This window comes from Protopterus annectens, chromosome 1.part1, assembly GCF_019279795.1.
Source record: "Protopterus annectens isolate FY-2018-M chromosome 1.part1, PAN1.0, whole genome shotgun sequence".
NCBI classification, from domain to species: domain Eukaryota; kingdom Metazoa; phylum Chordata; order Ceratodontiformes; family Protopteridae; genus Protopterus; species Protopterus annectens.
In genome coordinates, this window is record NC_056726.1 from 650,108,365 (window position 1) to 650,125,954 (window position 17,590).

Below are 17,590 nucleotides of genomic sequence, written 5' to 3' on the forward strand. Positions count from 1 at the left end.
CCCAAATGATGTGGACATCCTACAGAAGGGCCTCGCTGAGACAGATGCCTGGTGTCAGAGCCATGGCCTCAAGCTCAGTGCCAAAAAGTGCAGTATCATCCCCTTTTATAAAAACTCTGTACCCATGAACTACCACATAGGCAGCAATCTACTTAACAGCAAATGTGTGATAAGAGACCTTGGGACCCAGGTGGACAGTAGTCTCTCCTTTGATAGTCACATTGCGACAGTAGTCAGGAAGTCCTTCTACGTAGCACACATCATCATAAAAGGGTTCTCATCCAGGAAAAAAGAGGTCATTGTTCCCCTCTACTCGATACTCATTAGACCCATTATAGAATACAATGCCCCTTTTGTAATGTACCTCACAAGACATCTGCAGCAGCTGGAAAGGCCACAGAAGAGCCTCACAAAGAGGATTACTGGCCTCAAACAAATGCCCTACACTGACCGCCTCAAAAAACTCCAGCTTTACTCCGTAGCATATCGTTTACTCCAAGGTGATCTCTGCCTAACATATAAAGCTATGTCAAACCCAGAGCTGTTGGACATGCTACACCTAAAGAAATCCCAATCCCTCCGAGCTACACGCACTAGGGACCTAAACCTTGTGACCACAATAAACAGGACATGCTGGAGGGATGGATTCCTGTTCCAGAGACTTCCCATACTCTGGAACTGGCTACCCATCTATGTCAAGCAAAGTTCTTCATTAGCACTATTCAAGAAAAATCTTGAGTGGATGGGAAATAGGAAATACACCCCAGGGATCACTTCTGTGTCTCTGCTCGACAGTGGTACAGGAAATTAACTTTCTTGCGTGGTGTAAGCCAGGGAACCTTGTTGGCTAGGCTTACGTAGGCCCTTGGGCTGATAGCCTAGTACCTACCTATGAACCTATAATTAAAGCAGAATACAAGTAAAACACAGTGTAAAGGAAACAAATCACAATATACAAAAAAAGAAGGTGGCATAAAGTAGTACAAAATATAAGAAGGCAAAAGCAAATTAACCTTTCCCTCACAGCAACTAAACTTATGGGGTTTTTTTTGTTTTTTTTTTGTCAGCATGAGACCAGCAAGTGTTCTGTGGTCAAGATGATAAAACAATTATTGTTTAATCCCCAGCCAGAATAGAACATAAAATAAGCAGAGCAAAAAGGTGACTTCTAGGCCATAACAACCATTTCTAGTCATATTTTTTTTCTTTTTAATGAAGGTTCAGGTAAAAGAAGCTGGCTGTTGAACAAATACACAGGGCCAGGTTGGATGTATCAATGATACCCAACTTCCTGTAGAAAGTGATAAAAAAGACAGTTCAACTTTCCAAAAGCAAGTCATGTACATGAACTGCATCAGAGTCTGATGTCCATTATAGAGGAACACAGATAACCAAGGTTCTCAAAAAGCTAGTGTCAATGCTAGTAAAATATATAGTCGACTGTTAGAAATCAGAAATTAACAAATACTAGTTGGACAAAAAAGCAAATTAGACAGAAAATGTTCTTGAGTTTACTGCAACTATAAATACGGGAAAAAGGTGATACAAATACTACAGAGAAAAATTGATATAGTTATAAAAGGATCACTGAGCATAAAGAAAGATCTCCATTTGCCTTTGTATCCTCTAGCATTTCTGTTGTCCAGGGATGATTTTTGGGTTCCTATACATCCCTGCTATCCAGAGAGGATTTTTAGGACGCCATACACCCCTTCTGTGGAGAGAGGATTTTAGGACCCCATACACCCCTGCTATCGAGAGAGGATTTTTAGGACCCCATACACCCCTGCTATCAAGAGAGGATTTTTAGGACCCCATACACCCCTGCTATCCAGAGAAGATTCTTAGAGGCCTAAATAGTCACTAGTCCTTGGAATGTTTTGGCAGCTTAGTATAAAGTTACTGATATGATATCCCTTCACTTTGCTGTGGTTGTGTATGAATCCCAGAAGGTGGCTTCCTTTAGAGCCCATTGCCTTCCCAGATGTTAGATTCTGTACCTGAGGTCAGGCTGGAACATAACTTGTGCTGACCCCACCCCCTTTGTAGAGTGACTAGATTCTAGTGACCTATGTGGAGAATTTCATGTTATGGTGCCCCCACTTCTTGGTTGTATTCCCATAGAGCTGTCATGTTTTTTGTGGATCATTCCTAGCTTATAATCTCTTTGTTGCCTTTTTAGGTGTAGAGCTATGTACTCTCTTTGTTGATTGCCCTAGTGTTTGTAGCTTGGACCTGAATGCAATTTGCAGCCTCATTTCAGACTTGAATGTGTTGTCTTAGCAAGAATGTGGCCATGTCCAATACCTGAAGAATGCTTAGTTGTGTTAACAACTTAGCATAATTGTAGATGTTTGAGTATGTTCACTATTGAAGTTCTTATTAGTTGGAGATCCTATCTCCAGATAGCCCATGGCTTACCCACCTTCCAGAGCTGTACTTTACTGACTCTCCCACTACGATGTCCTGATGTCAGTGTTGTAAGTAGGGCATCAGATGATGCCATCTTTAGATCTTTGTTGCCACAGTGTCTCATATTCAGCTGCATTCTGTATAAGTATTGTCCATCTGGAGATTTTACCTGTTTCCAGAGAATGACAAGTATCACACAGGAGGGTGGTATTCTAATTTTGATTTGAATGAGTTATATTACTGTCATTATCTTTTAGTGATTTTGATATTGAAGTAAATGTAAAGAAAAACAATTGTGTAGATTGTGGCAGATACCACATAAGGATTTTTTTCATTCATTATCTTTTCTGTCTAAGCCAGGAGCATGACATGAATGGCTTTCCACTTTATCCTAGGTCACCCTAGGACAGTCAGGAGGAGAGCAAAGTCTCTTTTGGTGTATGCAGCTCACAGGAGGCCACATATCTGATTCCATACTACTACTATGGAGTTAGCCAAGCCCTATGAACTTTGTGAGCTTTTTGAAGTCCAAGAAGCCAGTTCTGGAAATTCCAAGGTGTGAGAAGTTTCTTGTAACAGTTAAAGGGTAGAAATGTCTGCTATAGGAGGAGTCTGGCACCCCAGATTCAGAGGGGGGGGGGGAGAGCTAAAATATGTGGGCCAGAATTTCTCTCTCTGTTTCTCACACGTTCGACTCTGACTGTAAAGACATTTATTTATTTATTTACATTTGTTTACCAGGAAAGTCTGACTGGGCCAGAAGACCATTTTCAGTGGAGGCCCGGGGAGAAAAGCTCCCCAAAAATATAAACAAAATACAATAATTAGATAGTACAGTAGTATACATGTAGTAAGATGCAGAATACACATCATCTAGTTAGTCTATACAAAGAAGTATTCAATTCAGTTTTCTAGTAGATACAGGTTCAAAAAGAAAAACACAAGCATTTCAGTAAAGATCACTGTGAGAAAAATAAAATTAGTACTGTGTACATATTAAATTGTTATGAACAATTGAGATTTCCTTTATATATATATATATATATATATATATATATATATATATATATATATATGTATGTATATATATATATATATATATATATATATATATATATATGGGTTCACTTCAAAATCCTGAAAGCTCAAAATCCTGAATCTCAAAATCGTGAAAGCTCAAAATACTGAAAACTCGTAATACTGAATCTCATAATACCGAAAAACATACAGGACACCAACACTGATGTGTAATTGTGCGGACGTTCGGGTTAGGGCGCAGGTCAGGTAAGTGTGCGATTGTGACGGACGTTAGGGTTAGGGGCAGGTTAAGTGAGTTAGGGCGCGGGTGAGGTGAGTGTACAATAGTGACAGAATTTGGGGTTAGGGGCGGGTTAAGTGAGTTAGGGTTAGGGCACAGGTGAGGTGAGTGTGCGATAGTGACGGACCTTAGGGTTAGGGTCTGGGTTAAGGTAAGTGGATAGATAGTAGTGTATGTGCAGTGTAGTGTAGCTGCAATACAGTCAGTGTTGGTGTCCTGTATGTTTTTCGCTAGTATGAGATTCAGTACTATGAGTTTTCAGTATTTTGAGCTTTCAGGATTTTGAGTTCGGGATTTTGAGATTTCAGGATTTTGAAGTGAACCCATATATATATGTATATATACACACACACACACACACACACACACACACACACACACACACACACGTGTGTGTGTGTGTGTGTGTGTGTGTATATATATATATATATATATATATATATATATATATTTTTTTTTTTTTCAGTAGGAGAAGGAGAAAATGAGGTAAGGAGTGAAGAGTGTATTGAGAGAGTTATAGATATCTTCTCAGTCAGGTTTGATGCAGGAGCAATGCCAGTTTTTGGGATAGATGTTCAAATATTTTTAGTTTGAAATTGGTAGATTCAGGTGTGTTTTGGAGGGTGTGGGGTAGAAAGTTCCATAATTTGTCTATTTGATTTGACAGTAGGGCTTTACCGTGAGTGTTGTTAGCTTTGTTTACTGTGAGAAAGTTTCTGTCTGCATCTTAATCGCTGACTCATTACCAGAAGATCTTTCTTTTGGTGTCACCATTCACAAAATGAAAGTGAAGTTCCTTGGGTGTCAAAAGAATGCTCTGAAGTATAGATACAATATGGAAGTTTTCTGAGCCTGCTAGAGCCAAAATCTTTAACTGCTCTTCCAGTTTTAGATGTCCTGGAGGATGTATTCATTGATTCATCACTGGAGCAAGATTCTCTTCCACCTTTTCCCAGGAAAACTGAATAGCTGTACCAGATCTGGCTAATCCATCTGTGGTGTCCCTAGATTCCACCAAGGGGTCCTCTTTGACTCCATACAGGAACCACATTCCCAGTGTAGGGTCCTCAACCACCACCTCTGCTACTGTAAACTACCAAACTCATTAAAACAATCAGCATTCCCTGCTAGATAAGATAAGGTCCAAGGCAGAGAGGATATCAGATTAGGATATGAAGCAAGAGATGCTGGTATTGTATAACATACCATTCCAGGTTGCGAGATACTGCTGAAAGTTTAGATATGATGTAGTGGATTCATCAAGCAGGACAGCAGCAACAGGGTCAGTTCTACATGCTTGGCTGAGAACACAATCCCTGCCAAATCATGTGAAGGCAGAGCTCCTAAATACACCCTTGTAAAAGTAACTCTTTTTCAGAATCCTCATTGAAAGTAAAAGACAAGGGAAAAAAGAAAAGCTCATGCAATTAGTCAAACAGCTTTTTCAGTCACTGGCATCTCAGCTGAGAAGAAATTACGCCTCTAAGTCCTGGTTTCTTTACCTCAAGCAAAACAAAGGCAATCTCAACAAGGGAAAGAGGTCCAAGTACAGAAAAAAAGGCAAGCAAAATGTAAGGAGCATACAAGAAGCCTGTGGGTCTTCAGGGCCATGACCCCAAGGGGGTACAGTTATAACTCAACCAGGCTGTATCCCCCCCCCCAAAAAAAAAACACTGACCCAATCCTCCCAGGCCGTCTTGTTTCTCTCCTTCCATAGAGAAGAGGAGAACATTTGCAATGATTTGTATGAGAATGTGAGGACATTACTCGGGATTTTACTCTAGGCCTTTCCTGGTGCTCACAAAAGAAGGGAGATGGAGACCTATTTTAGATCTCTCCAGACTAAACCACTTCTTGGCAACTCCAAAATTCAAATACTTGACCCTTCAAGGCCATGGTCACCCTGGACTGAACAGATGCCCATCTATGTATTTTACTGCCAGAATCTACAGAAAGCTCCTAAGATTCAAAGCAGATGAAGATCATTTCCAGTTCATCTCTCTGCCTTTTGTCTTGTCTACTACACCCAACATTTTTCATAGTGCCTGGCTAAAGTAATAGCATGCACATTTATCCCTATCTGGGCAATTGCCTGATTCAAGCTCACTCCATGGGTAGAATTCAGAAGGCCCTGTTTTTCACGCTGGCATGTTTTTAGAATTCAGAAGGCCCTGTTTTTCATGCTGGCATGTTTTTAGAAGCTGGGTGTCTTTCAGCATCCTAAAGTCAAACTTGACACCAGCCAAGAAAACGGTATTTCTGGAGTCAGTGTTAGACATAAAACTGCATAGGCTCTTCCAGCCAGAGAACAAGGTCATCTCCTTGGTTTGTTTTCTCATGAGAGCCATAGACAAGGATATCACTACGGCATGGAAATTTCTCAGTTCTGAGATGCAGGGCATTATGCATATTCCTGGTTACACTAGCATGGCTACACATGAGGAAGTTATAGTGTTACGTCAGAAAAAGATGGTGTCAGTATTCCCTCAACTAGAATACCCCATTGCTGTTCTATCTTGCATAAAAAAACTCTCATGGTAGATAATGTAGGCAACCTATCTACCTTTTAGATTATCCCACAGAAATGAGGCGCTCACTATGAAGTCCCCAGACTTAGCCTGGGGGGCATGTGGGATCCTTGAAAATTCAGGCCACATGGAACAAGAACACAATAAAGAAGGGGACTTTCAGGATGGCTGCACACTGATCACCAGCTTAATTTCAGGTCTCCCATTGTATAAAAAAAAAGAAATGAGAAAAAGGAGTTAATAATTCTACCAGCTTGAGTAAAATTCATTTACTAGCCAATACGTATACTGCCTGGATGCCAGCAAAGAAGAAATTTAGAAAACTTGAAAGATATTCAGTTAGAAAAGACGAAGATAAAGCACTAATCGAGAAGAATCCTGCAGCTCTTCAGCAAAGAGTAGTTCAAGCTGCAGCTTTGGTACAAGAGGTAACTTCCAGTAATTTAGTGGAAAAAATACAGCAAATTGTACCGAGTTGATTAAAATAAATGAAACATTGAAGGAGTATGTCAACTCAAATTATAAAAGTCTGTAAAAAATAGAAGAAGCTTTAGCTAGCTTTTCAGATGAGCTGATGAAACTGCAAAAATTAGAGGTTGAAATGGGAAAAAGACTGGCTGAGTATGAGATTTCTCAAGATAAGCAGTTTCAAAAAATGCTATAGTTAGAGACAAAGTGCACAGGGAAAGCATGGGATTTTTTGCTGTACCAGAGGAACTGGAAAGAACAGACTGCATTAATGTTATGGAAACACAAATAAGCAACTGGACTGGTATTCCACATCAGGATTTAACTGAAAATGCACATTGAGTGCATGATTCAGACCTGGCCAAAAGAAAGCAGCCAAGACCAATATTAGTAAAGATGCAATCATACCAACAGAAGGAGATGATCCTGACAAAACTGTGGCAAAAAGGAAAAATATTAAAAACTGGAGACCGGATAGAAGAGATGCAAATTTATTCCAGCAGTGAGGGAATATTGAGAGGCAGGTATGAGATTCAAGCTGATGTATCCAGCTGTCTTCAGAATATTTTTCCTGAAGAATCAAAGACATTTTGATAAAAAAAAAAAAAAAGGCTAAGGAAAAAATACAAAAGTTTATCCAACAAGAAGGGGATTCTGCTTCTCATTCTTCTGACAATAAAGCTCACAGAGAGACTTTGCCATTGAAACCTTTTCCAATATACCAACGGAAAATGCTCGAGAGAAAGAAAACAAGCACAGGAGTCGACTAGAAGAATTGGGATTACCTAGAACAACACCAGAATAAACTGTATCCCTAAATGTAAATGAATACATATTCATACCTTACATCTCTTTACTGTCCCTTTGCTTCTATCAATTTCTCTCCCCTCACTTTCTCACTAAATATATCATAATCCTGCTTTTTTCTCACTTCATATTGCAATTCCTCTTTGTATCATACCAACTTACCTTTATTTTTTCTATAAACTGCTTAAAATGTCTCTTAACTATTGTCATTATAATATAAATTGTGTTTATTGTTAACCGATGTTTTCATATTATATTTACTTTGGTGTGATTAGTTAAACTGTAGCTGTTTTTTGCATTATTGTTAAAGACTATACACTTATTATTTAAATGTTTTGTAGTATTGTGGGCTTTCACTGAAAATTGGCTCCTACCCAGTTACACTTTCCAGTAATCAAATGTCCATAAATAAATAAAAGGGAAAAAAGTAACTGTAAGTAAAACAGTTTTTATTCTTAATAGTATTTGTATAAAACATTTCATGTTATAAATTGGATGTTATGTAGTAAAGCAGATTTGTGTAGTATGTAGTCAGAGGTATCTTAACTATTGGGGTGAGGGTGAGTTTTTTCAGTAATTGTATGTGATAAAGATATTAAAGTAAACAAGCATTTCTTGTTTGTTTTAAGAAATATAGGCATTACAATGTAAAAAGAGAAGAAAGAATGGACAAAAGTAACTTTAAGGTAATATGTTGTAATTATTAGCTGTTAAGGTGGAGGGTGGGATGTAAAAGTGCACTGATTATATTGTATGTAGAGTTTAGATCTTTTGCCTTATTGTTGCATAGGTAAATGTCTGGAGTAATGCCCGTGGCTTAATCTAAAAGCAAGTAGGCTTGAAAAATAAGAATTATGAATGCCACAAGAAATACTAAGTTTCTTGTATATGCAATGATATTAGCTTGTTTTTTCCTTTGGCAAATGTTTAATAGGATTTAAGAAGTCTGCAACTGAAGGCAGTTGTACATTCTGTTCTTATATTTCCATGGAGGTGAGATGTCTGCAGGTACAAGCAATTAATCTTGAGAGTTCTGAGCATTTTCTGCTGAGGAAAATGTAAAATGTAAAAGTACAAGGACAAGCAGTTCAGTAAAAATAACGTTTGAAATTGAATAAGACACAGCAGCTTCCCTAGCAGCCTCAATACTTAAGTGCATTTAATAGAACAGTGTTTAGTTTAGTTTTATTTAAAGATAGCCAGTGCACTTTTTCTTAAGGCTAAACAGAAATGTTTTCTGAAACCATACAAGTTGTGTTTTTCACATCTGGGAGAGAAATAGAGATAAGAACAGAACAGGCAACAGTCTGTATAAGTTGGAGCACAGGCTGTAACACGCACTTTAGCATGGGTAACCTTAATTTTAGGTTAGGTAAATGCCTATGAGTGCAGCTGTCAGTTTGCGGCAGTTCCTATCAGATGGGTGAAACTTAATTTTTTTTTGAAAGTGTAAATAGTTTTCTGTGTTTTTTTCTTAGGCTATTGGGGTGTTCTGAAAATGCAGTTTGATTTTGAGAGCTTTCATTAAAACAAAAAGTCTTCAAAAATGTGACATAGGTTCTAAAGGAGATGACAAGAAACAACTGTATAAAAGATAAACCTGCCAAACATTACTGTGTGCATGTAATGCAAAAAAATTGGAAATACACATTCAAAAAAGCTGTCATGTATAATAGGTGGAAACAGTAACCTCTTATCATAGTGGCTGTGCTACTCGTATTATTTTGGAATGTAAATGGCCTTACAGGTATAGACAAAAAGATAAGAGTATTGAGTTACATTATGAAAAGCAGAGTGCAAATAGCAATGTGCAAGAGATGCATTTGAAAAGAAATGAGTATGTGAGTTTGATTAAAAAAAGGATTTCAGGATGGATATTCATCAGATTATCATAGAAAAAGGAAAAGGGGAGTAATTATACTAGTTGTTAGAGGAGCTCCAATTCTGACAGAAGAGGGGAAAAAAAGGAAAATAAGGATAGATTTGTGGCAGTAAGGGGCTACTGGCAAGAGAGGAGAATTATGCTGGCATGTGTTTATATTCCACCAAAAACTACTATTATGGAGTGTAAGAAAAATTTAGGAGAAATAATAAGCTTTCAGCTGGTAATATTACAGGTGGAGAATGGAATTTGATTCACAACAGTGAGGATGTATCAGAGGTACCTAGAAGGGAAAATGTAACAAAAGAGGTAGATTTCTGAAGAAATTTATGAAAATATTTAGTATGGAAGACATGAGTTTAGTATTAGGAAACCCAAGAGAATTTACATATTCCCCAAGTTACAATAACATGGCTAGGTTAGACAGAAATGATATTTCACAGAAAAAATGTACATTTAATTGAAAGCTTCAGCACAACATCCAATAACTATTTCAGTTGATAGAAACATATGCGTTTAATTAAAAGCTTCCAACTCACATACAATAACTATTTCAGATCATGCACCAATAAAATAAGATAAAAATGCAGGGTTATGAAGTCAAAATGAGACACTGGCACTTTCTCACCTACCCATTAAAAAGAGATGAATTTAAGGAAGGGTAGTGGAAATTATTCGATAATTATTAGGAAAGATAGAAGTAACTTCAGAAGTTATAGCTAATGAATTGGATAAAATGAAAATGGAGTTTAAAATCGGGTAGAAATAAAAGAAAGAGACATGGTAAAGAAGTAATAGGAATTATTTAGAATGGCTGACACAGGTTAGTGCTGCAGAATAAGGGGAATCTCACAGAACAAGAACAGGCCCGAGTGCAGAATGCTAAAGAGAAAATAAAGAAGTATCTGGATAATTTGCATGAGTATAAAAAGATTGCTGTTAAGCAACTGTTTTTTTGTTTTGTTTTTTGTTTTTTTTCTTTGGATAATAACCCAGAGCGCAAAACCTTTTAGCACGATGATGACTTAGGCAACAAAATGTAGAAAAGGCTGTTGTTAGAGTTAGGGAGCCTGTAATAAGAAAAATAACCAAAGGTCCTGTAGAGGTATTGGGTATATTTCAGAAATTTTATGAAAATTTGTGGAAATCAAGAAAGAACACAGATGGGAATATTTATGGAAAACCTAAGCATGTCATTGTTAGAGGTAGATGAGGCTCAGCAATTAACAATTATAATAGGATGAGATAAAACTGTGATCTATAATCAATCTGCAGGAAAGTCTCCAGGAACAGATGCTATTCCTCTGGAAGTTTGGAAGTTGAGGGAAGAAAGTGATGAGGATCTGGGTACTTTAAAATGAGGGGAAGCACCAACGTCTTGGAAGAAAGCTGTGGTGGTTGTATTGCATAAAGAGACTAAAGACCAACAGACCCAGCTTCGTATAGACCCATTTTAGTTTTAAACCATTATTTTTGTTTACATCTATACTAGCTAAAAGAATAGCAAAAGTGTTGCCAAAATTGATAGAGATAGATCAATGTGGTTTTGTGTAGGGGAGATGGGTCTATATTACCTTGCTGAAAGACATGTTCGCCGAACACATCTTAGTCGACACTGAAATATCAACCTGTTAAAATCCCGAGCAGCCAAGTCAGTGAATTTTTTCCCAGGGGAAAAAAAATCGCTCGGCCGTCATCGAGGATTTGCCCTTTTCCCCACTGTAGTGTGATCTCGGAGTTGGTATATTTAGTGTAGGGTTTGAAAGTGTGGGTTTTTTTGTGTACGGCTGAGCGATTTTTTTCCCCTGGGGAAAAATTCGCTGACTTGGCCATTCAGGATTTTAGCAGGTCTATATTTCTGTGTCAATTAAGACATGTTTGGCGAACATGTCTTTCGACACGTTAATATAGACCTGGGGAGACAAACGTTTGACAATATTAATGGAACAGTGCTAATCCAGTGGGAAGCATAACGTAAGAAAATACCACTGTTGTTAGGCCTTGATGCAGAGAAGACATTCAGCAAAGTAAGGTGGAATTTTATGAGCAGGGCATTGGAAGCTTTTGCATTCCCTGATAAAATAATAAGGTTAATGAGGTGGATATATGATGGATCGGAGACAAGAATTAAATTGGGAGTGTTTTTCTCTGATAAGTTGTCTCTGAAGTGAGGAAACAGGCAGCAGCTATGTCCTGTTTCGTCTCTGAAGAGAGGAAACAGGCAGCAACTATGTCCTGGGTCTCCTTTGTGATTCGCTTTCTATTTAGAGTCACTGGCAAAGAAAATAAGGGACTCAGAAATTCAAGGATATAATTGGTATGGTAATCAAGAAAAGTTACTTTATTTACAGATATTTTGTACCTGATAAACTCAGAAAATGATATCTCAGTGTTGTGGTTATTTTGGCAGGTACACTGTATTTGACATTAGGCTGTATGGCAAGATGCTGGTATGGAACTTCCTTATTGTTCACTCTTCATTCCATCAGGCACACTGTCATTTGGAAGACTCCATCCAGTGACATTCTTCTGCAGAAGCACTGCAGAGTTGCCACTTGGAAATGAGCACGTACTTTAATTTCTAAGAAACACTTGTTACTGTTGCTTCCTCACAATATTTGGTTATTCAGTTTGGTTCCTGACTACGATACCTTTTCTGTGCAGTTCGCATGTCTTCTCTTTTTTTGTTTAGTTTCTCCACACCACCCCCAGGCTTTCCATTTTACAGTATTTCTGTTTTATTCTAGTGCTGCTTAATTGACAGAATGCTTCATCAACTTTACTTAACCCATTCCAAGACTGTGTAACCCTGCATTAGATTATATTAAATAAGAGGGTGTAAAACTTCCTGCATGAGGGGAGGCTGCACCCCCACAGAATACAGTTCTTTAAATTTAGCTCTTTTTCTTTTGCAGTTTTGGTAAAATGGGCTGCAGCATAAGCAGAATTTGAATAAATGTATAAATCCACAATTTCATCATACATTGCAAACACATGCTGTTAGGTGAATTGGTGATATCCTAAATTTCACATAGGTGGGTGTGGGTGTGTGTGTGTGGGTATAATGTGTAGTGCATTTATGAGCATGTATGAATCCTGCAATGGATCCATGTTTCATTCAGGATTGGTTCCTACTTTGCACAGCTTCTAAGGACTATGAATTAGGTGTAGGTTTTAAAAAATTAATATCATCGATAATTCAGTTAAGCTTTTCTTGTGTAAGTAGGAGTATACATCTTATCCATTTTCCTAAGTAACTTCCAGTTGACTTGCCAGAGTATGTCTAGCAAATTGTATCCATGTTCCTACAAGCTTAGTAGTCCACTCTAGTCATATTATGCAAAAGTAGCATGTAGTTGATACTCATCCAGCATCTAGATAACACCTAAACAGATCGTTGTTACAGTACATAGGCTCAAACTTAAGTTAGAAGAAGAGAGTTCAGTATACAGGTAATATAATAATGTTTTAGTGAATTTTAAAAGGAGAGGAGAACTTCTCACGTATAGCTGACCAGGATATGCTTGTCACGTAAAAGCTTGGCTATGGGTAAGTAATCTCGAGTTTCTTTCCTACTAATATAGCCGTATAAACATTTTTAATAAGTTTGCAATTATTTGTATTAAGCAAATTATTTTTTTTCTTTTAGAGATTATCCATTATACATTGCTTTTGCTACAAAAGATGTAAATTCCCAGGAAGAAGAATCCTTTTTCAGAATGATTCAAGAATACAGTAGAACAGCTGCTATAGTTTGACATGTTACTATAGATGTTCAAAATGTACTGCCCAGGAATTTCATTTACACAAGAAGAAACATGGAACAGAATGAACACAATGAAAAGGTCTTGCAACTAAAGTTATAGTTATAACTCTGTTACCTAATGGTGCAGGACACTTGCAACAGGATGAAGGTAACAAAACAAAACAAGTGAGTGGTACCGTCAAGCAAGCAACAGTCAAAAGGAGGGAGATATTCAGAAACTTATTTTAGAAAGGGAAGACTTTTAGAGAGCTCTAATTTTTTGTCAATGAGTATAACACAGTGAAATGTGCTACTGTCTTTGTCAGATAAGTGGAATTATTTCCTTGTTTATTTTTGTGGAAATTAGTTCAGTGCTATAAAAAGCAGATAGATGTGCATTAAGAGCTATGTTTCAGAAAACTCTAGCTTTATATATGCTAGTGTTTATCAAAAGGATGAATTAGGATCAGAAGAGAGGCATGGCATCTGTCAGTATCACTGATGAAGAATTCAGAAATAGGCTGTAGGAATCATCCATATGAGAAGAACAATCAATTTTTGTATTTATTGCTGCCCTGAGGAGGAGGAATTTAATGGTTCACCTAATTCCCTCTGAGTTGCATCTCAGTAGAGATTCAACCAAATGGAAACAACTGGTTGAACCTTTAAGCTAATAAACTATTTTTTAGTGTTTTTTGCAGGGGACAACACCTACATACACCATGTGTAACAGACTGTGTGCTCCATATATCTTTATATAAATATCCTAACTCCACAGCTGCATAGCCTCATAATAAAGACCGGATACGAAGAATCACTGCCAATGCATGCACAGAATTTACAGAAGCAATGAATTCCTACGGCAGACATTTTTGAGAGTTCAGCTTCGGTGACTGTAAACTAATGAGCTGAAACCTCAACTCTCTTCCTTCCTTACTGTGCTCTTTGTATTGCCTTGGCTGGGGTCTTTCCTTTCCTTACACCTTTTAGGTTTTCACAGTCCTGGTGACAGCCCCCCCCCCCCCCACACACACACACACACACTTCCCGTTACTTCTCTAATCAGGACTCCTTTCTGACTGTGTACGCATTATAATGGGTGATTCGTGAATATGCCCCCCAGGACAACGACTTCCCACTCTTTGAAGTATAGACTTGTGGCTAAAGTTGCCCTGTACTGTTGCTGGATCTTATTGAAGTCAAGGTCCATCTGAAAGATCTGACCTAGAATGATGTGCAGCCAAGTGAAGCAAAGTGGTAAGCTCTCTGTTTTCTCTCTCCTATTATTTTCTCCAATGAACTCTCAATACTTCTGCATTTCTGTCCTGCTTTTTATGAGGTCAGTAGAAGGTAGTAGTCACCTGAACTTTCCCATTGGGATAGAGAACTGCCTACTGGCACAAGATCATTCCCAGTCTCTTCCCGTGAAATAGCTCAGACCCTTCAATAAACCCAAGTTACATACTCTGAAGTTGGAGCTCAAAACATCTGCACCAGTGGCCTTGTGGCTTACAATTCATAACTCTCAAAATATGACAGGAGTCATTGAATTGCCATTTGGTGGATTAGTTGAAGCAAATTTAACTTTCATCATTACATACTTTGTTCCTGTTTAAAAACACATGAAGGCAGAGTGACACCATAAGCATGAGGAACTCTCCAGTTCTCGGTGTTGTAAATGCCACTATACAGCTACTCTGCAACTATTTACCCTGCACACAACTTTGGTTTGATAGTGTTAAATAAGTTATGGCTTATACTAAGACTTGTTCAGAATGCTAGTGCTTAGCCTATTTTACAAAGGTGTAGATGGAGAAAGAAAGAGAACAGTGGTTGTATTAGTTGGTACAAGCGGCCCAAATGGTTGTGACAAGAGTATTTGATTACAGTCTGTCTCTGTTCCTTTCTCCTTGTCCTGCCCATGCTACCTCAGTCTCAGCTTTTCACTGTTTTCTGTGTGCCATTGCTGTTGATCCTATAAAACACTGTAATATGTGTTTTATTTGCAAATGACGAGACCATTAAATGGTTTACAAGTAGTTGAAATTAACTTTATCTCGATCAGCTGAAAGAAAATACATTTTTCTTTATGAAAATGTTTTCATACTGAATCTGTCAAGCCTTGATTTTTTGTTTGGAGACATTATTCCTCTCCCATCTGCCAGATGAAGTTCAAAGATCATTACAACTCAGAGATAGAAATACAGTTTGTAGTTTTCTTAGAGTGAAAGGGCTGTTTTTAACAAATCCATGCTTTCCTTAGATGGAGAAAATTATTTTCAGTGAATCAGTCTTTTGAAATGCACATTGTGTTGATGTAATTTAAGTCAAGCAAGTGCAAATATTGGGAGCTGGAGTCTCTAAACTCCACGGGTTAAGATGCCTCCCACAAGTGAAGCATTATACCAGGCACACCTACACAGATTCGTGGTTACTGCCATAGTCTCTCCGTAACTTTGGCTACTTTTTCTCCATAACAGACAACTAGGCTGATATAAAAATTGTGGGGCTGATCTTCATCCAATGATGTGTGTAAAACAGTTGGAAATTACTTAATGAAAATCGATTTTGACAGCAAGTAAGGCCTTATTCATCCAAGATTTTTCACTTTCTTTTATTTATATTTGCTGTCAGATCTAATCACAACATTATAGTTTTATGTAAGAACCACAAGTGGCAGCTGAGTTATTGCAGAAACAAATCAAGCCTTTTGTTTTTGTATAAGTAAAAAAAAATTATCCTATCTCTTTGATGACTTGCATCTACAAATGAGGTACTTCTGCTCCAGTATCTGTATTCTGAAAATTAATAACATACTGGAATGTGCAGTGAGTATTTTCAGCTCAGATGTCTTTATCTGATAAGTAATAATATAGTGGAATGTATTTTATAATTCTAAGTATTGTCATGCTTCTGACACTGCGTTTCTGCAGTATCTAAAAAAACATTTTAAGACAAAAAGTGGCAGTGGTATCTAACAGACAGCTAACTTTGGAGCCAGTAGATAGTAAAGAGATTGAAAAAGCAGAATTTTGGACGACAGTGAAGAATTTTTGCCAATCTTCCACTGTACTGTCTCTATGGGATATTTAAGCTGAAGCCTCAGAAGTGCATATCTGATAGCCATGACAGAAAAAGTAACAGTTTGAATGGCTACTGGTATGTCTGCAGTGGTATACAGAATGTATACTGCACCATGTCTGTACATTGATGAGTTTACTTTATGCAGCACAATTACGTGAAAAAAAAAAAAATCAAAACATGTTTGAGTAACAAAGGAATTGCCTTATTTTCATGCTTAACTTGCACAAGGATCCGTTTTCTCCAGTACTTAATTTCAAATTGTGATTTAGTAATCTTATGGCTTTATGAATTAGACGCTTCATTGTCTTTATTTTTTAGCAGCAGTTAAAATGAAAGAATGAGTTTTAAACCTCAATATTTACTTTTGATTTTCATAACCCCCATTTCCATGTTGTGTAACCCTGAGCAAATCACTAAATTTCTACTTTCTTCTTAAAATATTCCCATAGTTAAGTTTTGCTTAGTATGCATTTCTTCAGTGAATTTTTTTAAAACAATGCATCAGCTCAGATTCTAGAATGATAACTAGTCCATTTTTGTATGTAAACGTGTCTCTGGATGTTAAGAAATAACTTAAAAATATAAGAAGTGTTCTGTTTTTTGTTGTTAATTTTATATAGCTGCAAAATACATGTATGTGTTATATTTAATGTTACACAAATGTCATTAAAACATTTAGCTGTAAATTGTGACATAATGTCTCTTTCTAAGGTAACTACTGTAAAACTGACGTGAAAAAAAGTCTTGTTTAAAGTGTATATAACTCTCCATGTAAAGAGTCTCAAACAGTTGGAGAGTGGCTGTGCTGGCATATCTAACACCACCTCCATGATGGATAATACATTAGAAGTGTGTCTTCGAAGTGGCACAACAAATAACGCTCACATCACAGCAAGAGTTCCCCCAGTTCAATTTTTGGCTGGGAGGCCTTCTTTGTGGAGTTTTCATGTCCTCCCTGTGTTCGAGTGTGTTTCTTCTGGGTGATCTGGTTTCTACCCACATTCCATTGGACACTCCAAATTTGCTGTAAGTATAAATGTGGATGCAAATGTGTTGTGTGGAAGAACTACAGTGGCAGGGCTAGCCACCTGGCAGTGTAAACCTTGGCACTAGATGATTGTCACTGTTGAAGTGACACCCCGACCCCATTTGCACGGATGGATAGAATTATGTGTTACAAAAAAAAAGACATGCATGGTTGTGGTAACTTGAGCTGTGCTCTTATTTGTTTAGAATTTCAAAATAGAGTTTAACAGCAGTCATTGTGGATGCGTACAGTCCATTCAGGAACCATTATTCTTCTTAACAAATTTCAATTAAGATGTGCATTCAAAAGTTCATTATAT

General features: G+C 37.5%; 1 protein-coding gene across 1 annotated transcript in view; it reads left to right on the forward strand.

Annotated features, from left to right (window-relative positions):
• Positions 1–16,941, forward strand: part of FANCG (FA complementation group G) — a 1,917,581-nt gene extending 1,900,640 nt beyond the window's left edge. Inside the window, exon 14 of the mRNA XM_044077386.1 lies at positions 13,065–16,941. Coding sequence (XP_043933321.1) covers positions 13,065–13,173 — 109 coding nt within the window. The 3' untranslated portion in view covers positions 13,174–16,941. The remainder of the gene's footprint in view (positions 1–13,064) is intronic.
• Positions 16,942–17,590: the final 649 nt, after the last annotated feature.